At 51.2% G+C, this 14,132-nt stretch overlaps 1 protein-coding gene across 1 annotated transcript; it reads left to right on the plus strand.

Moving 5' to 3' along the window:
- Positions 1-2,155: 2,155 nt before the first annotated feature.
- On the plus strand, positions 2,156-8,915 carry RHBDD2 (rhomboid domain containing 2). Its single transcript, XM_062506899.1, has 4 exons — positions 2,156-2,308; positions 3,433-3,834; positions 4,193-4,343; positions 6,521-8,915. The coding sequence occupies exons 1-4, from the start codon at positions 2,164-2,166 to the stop codon at positions 6,939-6,941; spliced, it is 1,119 nt and encodes a 372-aa protein (XP_062362883.1). The 5' UTR covers positions 2,156-2,163; the 3' UTR covers positions 6,942-8,915.
- The last annotated feature ends 5,217 nt before the right edge of the window (positions 8,916-14,132 follow it).

Here is a 14,132-nt window from a genome sequence, read left to right on the forward strand (position 1 = left end):
CCTGTTTTTTTAAAAATTTAAAGGAACTTTCTCTGATTGTAGTTGAATGGTTTGAGCAGATCTGTAGAGAATTTGGGCTGTTTCTTTCCTCCCTGGGCATAGCAGCAGGAGGCAAATCCCACTGCCACAGCCGAAAATAAGTTTCTGCAAAACAAGCAGTGACTGGAGTGATTAATAAAAAAAAAAAAGGGGGGGGGGGTCAGCTCCCTGCCTGTCTTTTGGTTTCTCCTTGAGATACGGCATCTCTTCCAGCTACAATGTCTTCTACTGCTCCCTGAGCCTTTCTGTAATAACCTGGGACCTCACAAAGGCTGCCCGTGCAATGCTGGGATTAAGGCAGATCCCAACAATGCTCCCTAGCCAGGGGACCTGGGGAGTCTTTTGCTCTGAGTAGAGCCAGTAGAGCCTCTCAATGCTTGTGCATTCCTCAGGGGCTGAAGGCTTCTCATACGTGGAAAATGGAATTAATTCAGAGAGAGTTTCAGGTTTACGTGTCTGTCTTCCTGCTGATAGATCTGTGCTATGGTCCCAACCAAAAACTTTGAAGCTGAGATGTGGAAAAAATGGCCCTTCAACCCTCTATTCTTTCACCTTGGCTGGAAATGATACCAGCTGCTTCAAATCCTTCTCCAAGTTGCAAAATCAGAGGTGGTGTGGGAAGGTGGGTTTCTTCTGATCCTTCCTGTGTAAATGAGACCTCACAGGGTGGTGGCCTTTAAGGTTCCTTCCGATCCAAACCCTTCTGCGATTCTATGAACCAGCAGCCAGAGTGTGTGGGCACAAAGAAGAGTTCACAGGATCACTTTGGGTTGGAAGTGATCTCTGCAGATCATCCAGTCCAACCCCCCCTGCAAAGGCAGGGTCACCTAGAGCAGGTAACACAGGAACACGTCCAGGTGGGATGCACAATTTTCTCCTTTTGTGAAAGGATACTCTTTCCCTACTACAGTATTCATAGCTACATCCCCAACTACAAGGTCAAGAACAGGTGCAATTGTGGTTAGTGTTAACTGTGTATAAAGCTAGCTAGTGGTCATGATCACAGGAAAGCTTTACCCCAAAGAATCAGATTAAGTTCTCCCTACTTCATCATCTCCTTATGTCCATGAGACCTGCAAGAAGTTTCATATCTTCATTTTTGAGCTGCCAATTCCTCTCCTAGATCTGACTAGAACTGGTCAGACAATTAAGCCAGTATTCTGGGGAATGGAAGGCGGACAGTGTACATAATACAAACCCCACGGAGGTTTTGGTATGAACACTGCAGGACCAGCTGTGGTATGGACACTCCTATTTGCATCCACCCATCACACCTGCAGGGAAACACTCAGCCTTTGACCCAATGTCCAGTTCTAGGGCCCTCAATTCAGGAAGGATGTTGAGGGACTGGAGCGTGTTCAGTGAAGGGAACAGAGCTGGGGCAAGGTCTGGAGCACCAGGAGTGGCTGAGGGAGCTGGGATGGCACAGCCTGGGGAAGAGGCTCAGAGGGAACCTTCTTGTGCTCTACAATTATTTTACAGGAGGTTATAGCCAGGTGGGGGTTGGGCTCTGCTCCAAGGGACAGGGTGAGAGGACACAGCCTTTAGCTGCATCATGGCAGGTTCAGGCTGACCATGAGGAGGAATTCCTTCACAGAAAGGGTGGTTAGACATCGGAAGGGGTTGCCCAGGGTAGTGGTGGAGTCCCCGTCCCTGAAGGTTTTTACGGAAACACTGAATGTGATACACGGTGCTCTGGTCTAGTTGACATGATGCTATTCATCGGTCATGGGTTGGACTCGATGATCCCAGAGATCTTTTCCAGCTGACTGATTCTCTGATTCCCAGGATCCAGACCCCGCGGCTCCCGTGAGTGGAGGCTGCACGGGTCTAGATGGGCCTCCCACACGCTGGGGCTGCCCCGTGTGGGAACACCCGGCTATAACCCAGGCCAGGCGGGTTCCTAGCGAGACCTCACAGCTCTCCCTGGGATATTTTCTCCTTCCGAGCAGGGCAAAGATAACATTCATTAAATAAAGATTCAAAAGGGGGGAGGGGGAGCGAGAGGGAGAGAGAGCGCGAGCCCCCTGTCTCCATGGTAACGGCCCCACAGCGCCTCCTGTTGCCGTGGTAACGGCCAGGCCTTCCGGCGGTGACCGGAAGCGGCGGGCGCACGGGGCAGCAATGGCGGCGCCCGCGGCTCCGCCGGCTGCCGCCGCCCTCACGGTGCTGTTGTCGGTCGGTGCCTCCGCGCCCGGGCTGTTGTGGGGTGTCCCCGCCGCCCGCTCCGCCGCCGCGCTGCGTCCCGCAGCCCTGCAGGACGGGGAAGGTGAGCGGTGCCACCGGCGGGCGCAGCTACCGCTTTTTTGGTCCTTCTGCCCACCCTGTTCCGCGCCTTCCCCACATCGCAGCAGAGCCTTTGTGTCTCCTCTCTCCGGGCCTTCTCCTTGTCTTGCCCTGGACCCCGTGGTACCCCCTCAGCCCCCATTTCTGTGCATTTCCTCAAGCCCGACTCCGAGTCCGCTGTTCCTCCCGTGTCCCGCTCTCCGTGTCGCTTTTCTTCCGCTTTCTGTGTGCTTCCCCTGACCTGCACCGAGGCTGCTGGGCACCCATTTCAGTCCCTCGACATCAGGCTGCTCCCGCACATGCTTATCTCTGTCCTTTGATAGTAAGCCCAGTGGATAACACTACCAGGAACTGGAAGGGTTTGCGTTTCTCAGTCCCTGTGGTATTCCCAGAATGATTTTTATCACACTGTTAATTCCCATGTTCCACCTTACCCCCAGTGATTTCCTTTATCCAAACCTTTATCCATTGTAGTGATTTCCTTTATTAGTCCAGGGCTCTGAGCTGATGGGTGGTTTCCACCATCTCCTCACATGTCTCCAGGAGTTGCACTGTGTTGAATTGTTTCTCACTTTTATTTTTCTGGCTGTGAAACTGAGGTTGGTGGGAGGGAGGTGGAGAAGTCTGTCTCAATCCTTGCTATGTGCCTAGGAGAACACCTGAGCAGAGGGCCTAGAAGCACTTCTGAGGTGTGATAACCTCCAGACATTTTTGGTGATGAAAATAGGCCTTCCAGCAATGTAAAAAGTATTTATCTTTTTGCCTAAATCGTCGGTGATGTAACAGCTATTTTTATGTCTCTTGCCTCTTTTAATTAGACCAAAATTTACTACAGATGCTGTTGCTTTTTTCCAGGCAGATTCCCAAGAAGCAGCAAGAGCCAGGCCATATGTTTGTGACACCCAAGATAGCACTTGTTTTCACTCTATCTGGTTATTTATGTCTGGTTTTTAAAGGCCTCACGTTCCTTCTCTTCTATGCCAGGATAGAAATGAAAGCTATTAATTAATCAATCCCGTGGGCTCACTCTCCCTCTGCTAAAGCATATAATTGTTTTATACCACCCCCAATGCTGTCTGTGCCTGTCTGAGGTGCTGCTGTGACCAGTTCACAGGTTGATCACCTACATCTTCGTCTACGAGGACCTGATCTCCCTGGCCTGTGGTGCTGTTATCATCTGGTACTTTGCTGGCAGCTTTGAGAAGAACGTGGGCACAGTGAAGCACTGCATCCTCACTGCCACTTTCTCCGTGCTTTCCGCCCTCCTGTACCTCTTCCTCGAGCCCCTTGTGTCCAGGCTGTTGGAAGTGGGAGATGCCAAAGGGTTCATGCCAGTGGCTTTTGCCACGCTGGGGGTTTCTACCACCCGCTCGCGCATGAAGAGCACTCTGCTTTTTGGGTGCAGAGTTCCTGTGGTGCTGGTGCCGTGGCTTGGGCTCTGCATAGCGTGGTTTGTCCCCCACTCTTCCCTCTTGGGGAACCTGTGTGGGCTCCTGGTTGGGGAAGCCTGTATCCTTTCTGAGTGGGAAGCCCTGAGCCAAAGCGGGATTGTGCTGGGAAGGAAGTGCTGTGGTTCTCATTGCTGAGGTGCACTGGCTTTTCCTGGACTCTTGCCCTGCACTCAGCCCTCACTGGCTTTTCTCATGCCCATCCCATCCTGCATTTATGTTTCACCTCATGCTGCCCCTTCTCATGCAGAGAACGTGGAGCTAAGGAGGGCGATGGTCTCTGAAGGTGGTGGTAGCTACTTAGAACTGTCAGAATTCTGCAGAGAAAGGGGATTGTGGACAGAGGGAGACTCTGTGTGGCTGTATCAGAAATGAGTGTGTTTTGTCCTCAGCTCTCCTTAACAAGCTCCTGACTTCAGATGGTCTCGGCTACTGTTTCTGCTTGGATTTTCCAGAGTCTCTGGGCTCTAGGCTGGACCGGGTGTTCCCTTTCACTCTGCTGAAAAGGATACCAGGGCTGAAATACATCCCAGGGTCCTTAGCAGAGAGAAAAGCCTCTGAAAACAGCAGGTAAGTACAGGAGTTCCTGTGAAACAACTTGTAGGGGAATTTTGATGTCTGAGAAGGGTCTGTAAAACATCTCTAAAAGCTGCATTGTGCCTCTCCTGGTCACCTCGTGGGTATCATGGGGAGCAGAGTCATCCACTGATGTTACACTGGTGACATTAGTGTGACTAATGAATTACCACACATTAACTCAACCAGGTCTTTAGTGAAAGCTGAATGGAGGTTGAAGACCTCTCCTTTGCTGCAAGGGCATAATGTATACATGGGAATAATTGCAGCTCTGGCTGACAGGAAAGCTAAGTTGTGTAACTCTGCCCCCGCATTAGGCAGTTGTTCCTGGCTATATGGCTCCCTGGGGCATGATCCTTATCTTTATTTGCCCCACCTCTCCTGCCAGGAATGCTGTGAAGTGAGTTGTATCCACACCTACTTAAGACCAGAGCATTGTAAATTAAGGATGGCACTTACAAAGTTCAGTGCGGACCTTTTAGTCTCTTTTAACCTTTCAGCAGGTTTTCAGTGTCAAGGCAATGTTGCTTTACAGAAGAGAAACCTTGAGGACCATAGATGCAGGAAAGGTTTTAAATTTAACACAGACCATGAGAATTCACTTGTACTCTAAAAAGCTTGAAAATGTAGGTCAAATATTTACTTATTCTAAGGTGTCCTTTCAGTTTCACAGAGGAAAAATAGTTTTCTATTCAGGGTTAAATTCTATATATTTAAGCCATCAGCTCGCTGTAAAGTTTTATTTGAAGTGGAAGTATTCTCAGGTGTTTGCACTAGCCTCAGCCATGGGAAACCATAAAAGCAACCCTTGTCTGTAGCAGGAATGTCCCCCAGGTCCATCAGGACACTCAAAACGTGTGAGTGCTTGCAGGGGAAGCCAGACTGATCCAGATTTTGTGTTTTCCCTCTCTCCCTCCTGTACAAATGCAGCTTTTGGGAGGAGAGGGAGTCTGGTTCCATGTTGAGCCTGTGTCAGTCCAGTCCTGCTGTGCACAGCACCTCAGTGTCTAAACCTGCCTCCTTTGGTGAGGTGACACAGACTGTTGTGACACAAAGGTATTTACATGAACATTTGACTATCAAGCAGGGCGTGGGAGGAGGTTTCTAGGATGCTTCCACTCCTGCAGATGAATTTGCATGTCTGTGTCTTAGATACAACTTCTGTAAGTGCTTCTGGAGTGCAATTTTTATTATTTTGATTCTTATTTCCATGCAAGAGGTCTTAATAGTTTGGGATTTGTTTTCATTTTAAATTTTCATAAGATTCAGGCATTAAGTTGCTGCAAGACAGGAGATATTTCTTTGAAGTCCTGGCCTTGGCATCATGTTTGTGTCCACAAATAAAAAAAAGTATCCAAACTCAAACCCACACCTCAAATAATGGAAAAGAAATCTCCATGCCTGAAAACCCCAGCATGAGCCAGTCTCTTCTTCTTGCTGGGAACTTGGCACTCATGGCTTGGTGAATATTGCCTGGATTCTCAGCTCTCATCCTCATGTTGTGCGTGGGCTGAGCAGCACTCCTGAAGTCCCAGAGGCTGAGGCTTCCAGGCAGATTGCCTCTCTCCTGATAGGTTTTGGCAGGATGAGTCATGCCTTCTGCTGGCAGACACTTCCTAGCCCTTGCTTTGAATGATTAATTTTATTTCTAACTCACTCTTTTATTTCTAACTCACTCTTTTATTTCTAACCCTCTCCTCCTTTTTTTTTTTTTAACTGCTCTATACTTTGTGCTCTTACTTGCACCAAAGGCCTTTGTGTTTTCTTGGTAAATAACACTTGGCAGCTGTAACTTCTCCTGATTAATGACTTGGCAAATGTGTCACTCACAGGGCAGAGAGGATGTGCACAGGGATCTCAAAGCACGTTGCAGTTTGGTTTTGTGTATTCCTTGCACAAAGAGTCTGGGGCCAAGAGCCACGCTCGTTCAGTGGGTGTGGACTTAGAGTGGGTTGGGAGTGGGAACAGCTGTCCTGGGAGGCCACTAAACCCATTTTTTACTCAAGTGCTGCTTATAATAAGAGCTTCTGTTGTAGTGAATCCTTCTGATGGATTGCAGTGACCTCTGTGAGTGCTGGTCAGGAGGAAATCTGCCCCCAGGGCACTTCCAGCACTAATTAGGCAATGTCAGTTCTGAGCACAGTGTAACCTTCTGTTTTCTTCCTGCCTAGGATTATCCCTGTGCCTGGCACCTACCCCACCCAGAGCTACCACTGCCCTTCTCCTCTGGCTCTTCCTGCTCACCCCAGTGCTCAGAGCCAGGGCTTTCATCACAGCCACGCTCCGGGACATGGCCTCGCTCTGGGACACCAGGGACCTCAGCAGGGCCGTGCTGAAGGACACAGCCTCAGTTCTTCCCACTGCCAAGCCAGAGGTGCCTGTGGAGAGTGTCCTGGACAAGCCCACGCTGGAGCCTCACTGGGACAGTGCTGCCAGCTGGGTAAATTCCCTGTTCCACAGCGTGAGTGCCCAGCTCAGCCACAGCCACCTGCATCCACGGGCCTTCTGGCTGGTGTTCAGCAAGCACCAGGGTATCCAGCAACCCCAATGGCCCCTGTTTCAGCTGAATTTACCAGAGTGCAGGTGTACTGATCCTCCAGAGAGCAGCAGGATTCACACAGGGGCAGGACCACTGTGTGAGGCTTACACAGCAGTGCGTTGCTGGCATCTTTGCTGTGTCTGGGCTGAGTGTTGGAATGGGTTGGTAGCTCCAGTGAAGGCCATTCCCCTGCTCCCTGGCACAATCTACTTGAATTATATTTCCTTTATAATTTTTTTTTTACTTTTGGTGTTTCTGGAGGATGGGAATTGTATCACCTCTGTGAATTTCTCATCCTTTTAAAGTCTTTCTTCTTTGCTGCATTTAGCAGCTGCCTTTTTCCACAAGTCCACTGGAGTTCCAGTGCACCAGCTCCCCAAGCCAAGGTAGGAACCTCACTGGGAAAACACTGAGCAAACCTGGGGTTTAACTGGGCTGCAGCAATAAGCACTTCCCATTTACATTCCTGTCTTTTTTTACAGGTGTGATGTAGCTAGAACCCAAAAGGAGTGGGAATCATAGGAGCCTTAGTTTGTAACTTAAAATTAAATGGAGGACAGATGTCTGTTCTACTGGTGACTTGTCCTCTAAGAGAGTGCCTTGAAGGGGGCTTGTTGCACCAGCCTGGGGCAAGAGGATAGAATATGGAATACTTTCTTCTGCCCCAAAACACAGCTCTAGAATGCTGAAGGTCCTGTGCTTGCATCAATGGATTACCTTCATTTTCTGAGAGCACTGTACCAGCTCAGCCTGCGTCACCAGCACTTGATAAGGCAACCTCAAAAGCCTGTGAAGTAGTGAGAGACTTTTCAGTAAGGGATTTTGGTCCTTTGTGGAGCAAATGTTTATAAATTCAAGGAGCTGGGAGGGACCTTAACAATGGGTTAGAAGAATTAAGTGGAATGTAGCAGTGCTGTTGGGGGTGTTCACACTGCTTAGCTCTAGAAATCTCACCCACCAATATTAGCACAATTTCTCTCTGTTTTTTTTCCAGAGCTGGTGGGCAGGTGTGTGGGAGATGGGAGTTTTCAGCCAGGGATTTGCAGTAGGACGCACTGTTTGGTGCCTGAGGCTGTAATGAAGGAGTTTGGTCCAATTGCTGGGGTTTGAGCTTTGTTCACAGCTGTGTAGCCCACTGCACAGTGCCCAGGAGGAATCTGCTGTCTCCGTGTCTGTAAATCAGCTAGGATCACAACTGTTGCCCTTGACTCTACTTGGAGTTTTGCTGTGCTCCATAAAAACAGTGCTTCATGAAGAACAAAGTGCCATTCTTGCTCTTGGAAATGTTCTTGCAGTGCCTCACCCATCCCCAGAAATTCAACAGCCTTGGGGCTCCTCCCTGCTCTCGGTGAGCCAGAGGCAGCAATGGCAGCTGCACATTCCAAAGCATATCCCTGCCTCTTTCATTTTCCCATCATCAGGGTCTGAAGAAGTCCCGTGTTGTCATCCAGCTGTTTTACTTCCCCAGCAGCCCCTCTGGAATGACTGCCACAGTCCCGTGTGGGATGCAGGGGCTTCCTTTTGGGGGAGACCAAAGTCAGTGCTGAGAACTTGCACCTCAGCTAAGTAGGACATGAGTAAGAAGCTCTTCTTGTGAAGTTGAGCACCTTAGGCAGGGCTTTCAGCAGGAGGATGCAGCAACTTGGGAACCAACTTGGAGTTGGGGGACAGCTCTGTCTCATAACTGAGTATTTCACTCCTCTGTGGGATCACAAATGGACTTGATTTCACGGTCCTGTTTTTCCTGCTGACAGCAATTGCATTGTTATATTTTTAGTGTGGAGCAGGATAAGGAGCTTGTTTGGAATTTAAAAGTGTATTTTTAATACCAGAAAAGAAATGCTAGAGATAACATTGGAATGTTGATACTCCACTCGCGTTAGTGCCTTGATTTTCCTCCTTGTGGAATCTTTACCTGTAAATTTAGGAATTTTATCACTTGAGTTTTTTCCAGAAGGGTGATGAGGATCAATAGCAATCACAAATGCTGTGTGTCTCCAAACTGTGAATTTGAAATAGAATCTGAAAGACGGACTGGTTCGAACCTGGGTTTGTTTTTAAGTGGGGAGCTGGAGTGTGCCCCTCCGCGGGGTGGGTGGGATGGGATCGGTGGGGTGGGATCAGTGGGATGGGCGAAGCTGGTGACCTCGGACGCGCACTGAGGACGAGCACTGGGGACAAGCGGTACTGCAGGCTGGAAAACGCTGGAAACGGGTTGTTTTTCCTGTCCAACTCTTTTATCAGTCAATCTGGTGAGAGATTGGCTCTCCCCGCAGAGCTGTCAGAGGGATGGCGTGTTTCCAGGGAGTAGTTTCCTGGCTTTATAGCGGTAGAGGAAACCCTGTAAGAGTCCCTGCAGTGTCGCTGCCGGCAGCGGGAACAGCCCCAGTCCCGGCTGGTATGAACCTCCCTCCAGGAGGAAAGGAGCAGGTTCCAGCCATGAACCTTTCCGTGTTGGGACAAGACAACTGCCACAGCCTTCTAGGAGAACCCTGAGGACAGGACATGCTGGATGAGCACAAAACCACAGTTTGGATACGTTTTCTTTCTGCTCCCAGATCTTTCGGGAGGTTCTCAGTGACTGTGGCAGATCACTTGGTGTCTGATTTCTACAGCTTCTACCCAGGAGCGTTCTGAATCCAGCTGCACCTACTGGTCATGTGCAATGTGTTGGAGCTGTCTTCAGTGCCCTTCAGATGGATGTTTGTGGAGATTTCTGTTCCCTGCTTTTTTGAGGGCATCCATTCTACAGTGAAATGCTCTTAGACAATGGAGTCCAACAAGTCCCAGTTCCTCAGGGCTGGGGGTGAATTCAGAACTCATCACCCAGGGAAGTGAAGTTGCTGAGAGGGAGGAAAGAGGTTGGGATGAGACATTTGCAAATGTGTCTAAGGCTGAGAAGAGGATTTAAATTTGGAAGAGAGGAAGATAAGTCATCAGCTCACTGGGTTTTGGCATCTGCCTAACTAAGCTAATGTCACTCATGCATTGCAGTAGCCGCTCATTCCCTTGGCGGGGAGACAGAGAATTGAAGTTCCTAAAGCAGGGGAAAAAAAAAAGAAAATCCATAACCTTCCAGTTCAGTCTGGGATGACTGCCCCTGGGGTGGCTGCCCCTGGGAACGTGCTGTCCCTGGAGGTTTGTTATTCTCTGCCTCTGGCTCATTCCCAGTAAAACCGCCACTTCATTCCATGCCAGGATTGTGTCTGTCCACAGGGTGTGCACAGAGTCCAGAAACCCCCTTGGGTTGCCCCCATGTCCTTAGAGGGTCACTGCAGAAGGACAGTCTGGGGACAAGGGCTGGGAGCAGAGCCAGCTGTTCGCTGTTTTTGGAGTACTGGTCCTGCCAAGGGAAGGATGCTCTGGAAGTTCAAGTCCATCCCCTCTGCTCTTCAGCTCCTACCATGGCACAAAGGAAAAGGAGTCAGGGATACACAAGGATACACGAGGAAAGCAGACTTAGACCTACATTGCTGCCCCATCCAGGAGTGAGAGGGGACCCACAAAGTGGGGAGGGGGACATCAATGCTGGAAGGAAAACGGGTCTGTGTTTGCTTTCCTGTCATTAATTTTTGGCCAAGCACAGCCTTGCAGACATCCTGACTGGGGGCCAGGTTCCCTGTGCCAGGGCCAGGACACTGCCAAATGCCACCTCCATGGCTGTCCCATGGGGTCCCTTGTTTGCTGGCACTGTGAGGGTTCCGTGGCCAAAAGTTCAGCCTCAAACTGTGCTGGGAGCAGAGGAGAGCTGAAAAGGAGGGAAAAATAGGTAGAAAGTGCAGACCAAACAGGTCTCTGTGGGCTTCAGGACTCTGCTGCTTCCCCCTGGGGGGTTTGTGCTGGGTGTGATGAGCCCCCTGCCCTTTTCCTGGAGGGACAGAATGGGACAGGCTGCACCATGATGGCTGTCCCCAGTCTGAGTATCTGATGGATGACCCCAGCCATGGACCTGCTCTGTCCTCAGGGCTGCTGGGATCCATTCACCCCATGGGGTACGGTCACAGACCAGTGAGCTTCCATGGGGTCAATCCCAAAACTCATGTGAATGGCTTCAATACTCAGGTAACTTCACACCCTTCAACCTCAGCTCAAATGCTGTCAGGAAATAGGGGGTCCCTGCAGCCCTGGGCTGGTGTTCAAGTCTGTGCCCCCTCCTCACACCTCTTCAGGTGCCTCCCAGGCCCAGCTCAAACTTTGGATCTTCCCCAAGTTTTTTATTGACTCTGGAACAAGCGTCAGCACAGTGATAGCGTCAGGATGGTGACTTTGGATGTGCCAGTGCCCAGCTGGCAAAGGGAGGGGACCCAGCCCGGGGTGACCCCACACAGCTTTGGGGTTCTTCAGTGGGGTCAGGACAAGCTGTGCCTCAGGCTTTGGCCAAGCTGGAAACAGCAGAGTTGTAACCCAGCTCCACCCCCCCGAAAAAAAAAAAAAAAAAAAAAAAAAGAACCTCTAACAAAACAACAGAGAACAGAGAGGAGAGCAGCTGTCCCTTCAGGATCCAGGGTCTGGATGTCTGGGTTGTGAAATCTCCCACTGGGACTTCTGGGGATTCTTCCAGAGCTGCTTGTGCAACTTCCTGTGTGGCAGCAAGTGAAAGACCACCCCAAACCATCTGAATCATCTGGGCTGTGGTTAAATCAGGAGCATGTGCTTGCCCAGGCTGGAGCAGCCCTCTGGCTCCCACGGATGGTGGCAGTGACTGCGTGCCAGCCTCCACCGTGGGGCCCCCTTGACACCCCAAGGTGGGCAATGACCTTGGGGGAACTGGGAGTCCACAGCACCACCACATGCACCCAGGAGTGGCCACAGACAGGGGTCCTAGCTCAGCCCAGTTAGTGTCCAAAACTGACCTCAGCACCCTGACCCCAGCCCATGACCCCAAACATGACTCCACAGTGTCCCAACTCCCACTGCTCCCAGAGTAACCCCAACTCTGAGCCCAACACTTGCCCCCACCCCATGACCCCAAACATGACTCCACAGTGTCCCAACTCCCACTGCTCCCAGAGTAACCCCAACTCTGAGCCCAACACTTGCCCCCACCCCATACTCACTCCCGAACCACAATGCTGACCCCAACCTTGCCTCCCCTCTTGAGCCAAGCCTGCCCTCCACACCGACCCCCTGTTTGCACCCATTGGCCTCTGAATCCTGTTCATCAGCCCCCTGACCCCACGCTGCTCCGCTCCAGCTCCTGACCGCCCACCTTACCCCGGCCCCTCTCGGGGCTCCTGTCCCTTTAATACCCCCGTACTGGGGCTGTACCATGAGCCGCCGCAGAGGGGGGATATCCACAGGCACGCGCGCTCGCCGCCTATTGGCGGGCGGCGAGGGCGGAGCGTGTTCCCCTTCGCGCGTGCCCGGGTGGTGCGGTCCGCTGTACGTGCCGGCCGCGCCGGGGCCGCGGGAGCCGCCAGCGCCAGACGGGCCGGGCCGGCGGTGGGTGCGGGGATCGGGGGAGCGTGCCTGAGGAGGGGCGCGCCCAGGGGTCCTCTGTGGCTGAAGGGGGGCTGAGCTCCGCCGCCGGGGTCCTCTGTGCTGGGGAGGGGCGGTGCGGCATCCCCTGGTGGGGTAGGCATGGGATAGGGACTTTAATTATATTGGGGGGACTGGTGTGACTGGCTGCCTGTTACTGGGATGTCTGGGGTCCCTTGTATGGCGGGTGAGTGGCCCTGCTGTTATTGGCGGGGAGGTCGATGTGAATGGATCTCTTTTTGGGAGGGACTGGGAAGACCAGAGCCCCCTGTTCACTGGGAGGTCTGGTGTGAGTGGGCATCCTCTCACTGGTGGTTACTGAGATCTTTAGAGATCCTTCTTACTGAAAAGGTTGGGGAGGACTGGAGTGACCCCTGTGAGCTGGGGAATGTGCTGTGAGTGTCCCCCTGTTGTTTAGGGGGAACCGGGATGACCAGAACTCCCTGTTCTCTGGACAGTCTGATGTGCCTGGTCCCCTGTTATCTGATAGGAATTGGGATGACCGGAGCCTGTCGTTTTTGGGAGTGTCTGGTGTTACTGGGGAGACTGGTGTGACCAATGTACGGGGGCCTGTCATGAGTGCCCCCCGTTATTTGGGGGGTACCCCTATCACGCCTGTCTCCCTGGAGGCTTTGGGGTGGGTCACTGACCAGCACCCCTGGCAGCGTGGGCAGCCTGCCCTGCCTTGCTTCCACAGCACCGAAGGGTTCCTCAGATTTACCCATCTCAGGCTGTTGCTGATTAAAAGCCTTTAACGAGCTTAATTTTCTGGCACTTCCCTGCTGAACGTTATTCCCAGCATTTAATTGACACCTTTGATGCAGGCTGGGCTGTTTCACTGTTGCTCCATCTATTTCACTTTATAAACTGCTGGGGTGTGGGAAGGCTCTTTACTCCTGACTTTTCCTGATGGAATTTCTTCGAAGAGTGAAATTATTCACCTAGGGAGTGTGCTTGCCAAAGGGAATAATGGGAACCTCCTGGTTTTGGGAATATTGAGGCTGGAGGGGGTGAAGGTACCTGGATGATGGTAATGGGAGTTAGTCATCAGCGTGGAATTGGTTCTTGGGGAGTTGCCTCAGTTGCAGGACTAAGCACTGCTGGTACAGCTTGGAGTGTTCTTTGTTCTGCCAGTGCTTAGACCTTGGGTTAACTTTTGGAGTGTGTAAGGAAATGGGAATGCTTGGTGGAATGTGTACAGAGAAGAGGGATCACTGAGTCTCTCTGATGTGAGTCAAGTGAAATGGGTTTGTGCTTTTTCAGCTCTTTTTAAAAAGTAGAAACATATATCTGGCTGAGAAGCTGGAAAAGTGCAAGGAAGAAGGAGTCAGGTCTCTGTTTCTGAGTTGTGGAAGTGAATCAGTGATAGCGTTGGTGGGGGCATCCCCTCCACAAAAAAACTCTACACTTTGTGTGGGCTGTCATGAGGAACTGTGGGGTTTCATAATTATTTTTTTTTTTTGCTTTGTGGGGTACAGTGATGCACACATCCCTTTTGCTAGATAGAAGGGAATGGGCTTTCTTCCAATATTTCTGTAATTCTCTGAGAAATCCCGAGGAGCTGTTGCACAAATGCAGAGCAGCTCGCTGATTAATCTGCTGCAAATGAGGAAATCGGTGTTTTGTCTGGGAGAGCTGCTGAGCCAGACCCTTCCTGGAGAACCCAGCATTGTCTCAGTACAGGTTTTTCTTGGGCTGGTTGACAGCACTGAAGCAAGGGTGTGCATGATACGGAGTGTGTCTTAGTTTTGCACGTGGATGTGATG

This window comes from Cinclus cinclus, chromosome 22 (assembly GCF_963662255.1).
Source record: "Cinclus cinclus chromosome 22, bCinCin1.1, whole genome shotgun sequence".
Classification (NCBI taxonomy): Eukaryota; Metazoa; Chordata; class Aves; order Passeriformes; family Cinclidae; genus Cinclus; species Cinclus cinclus.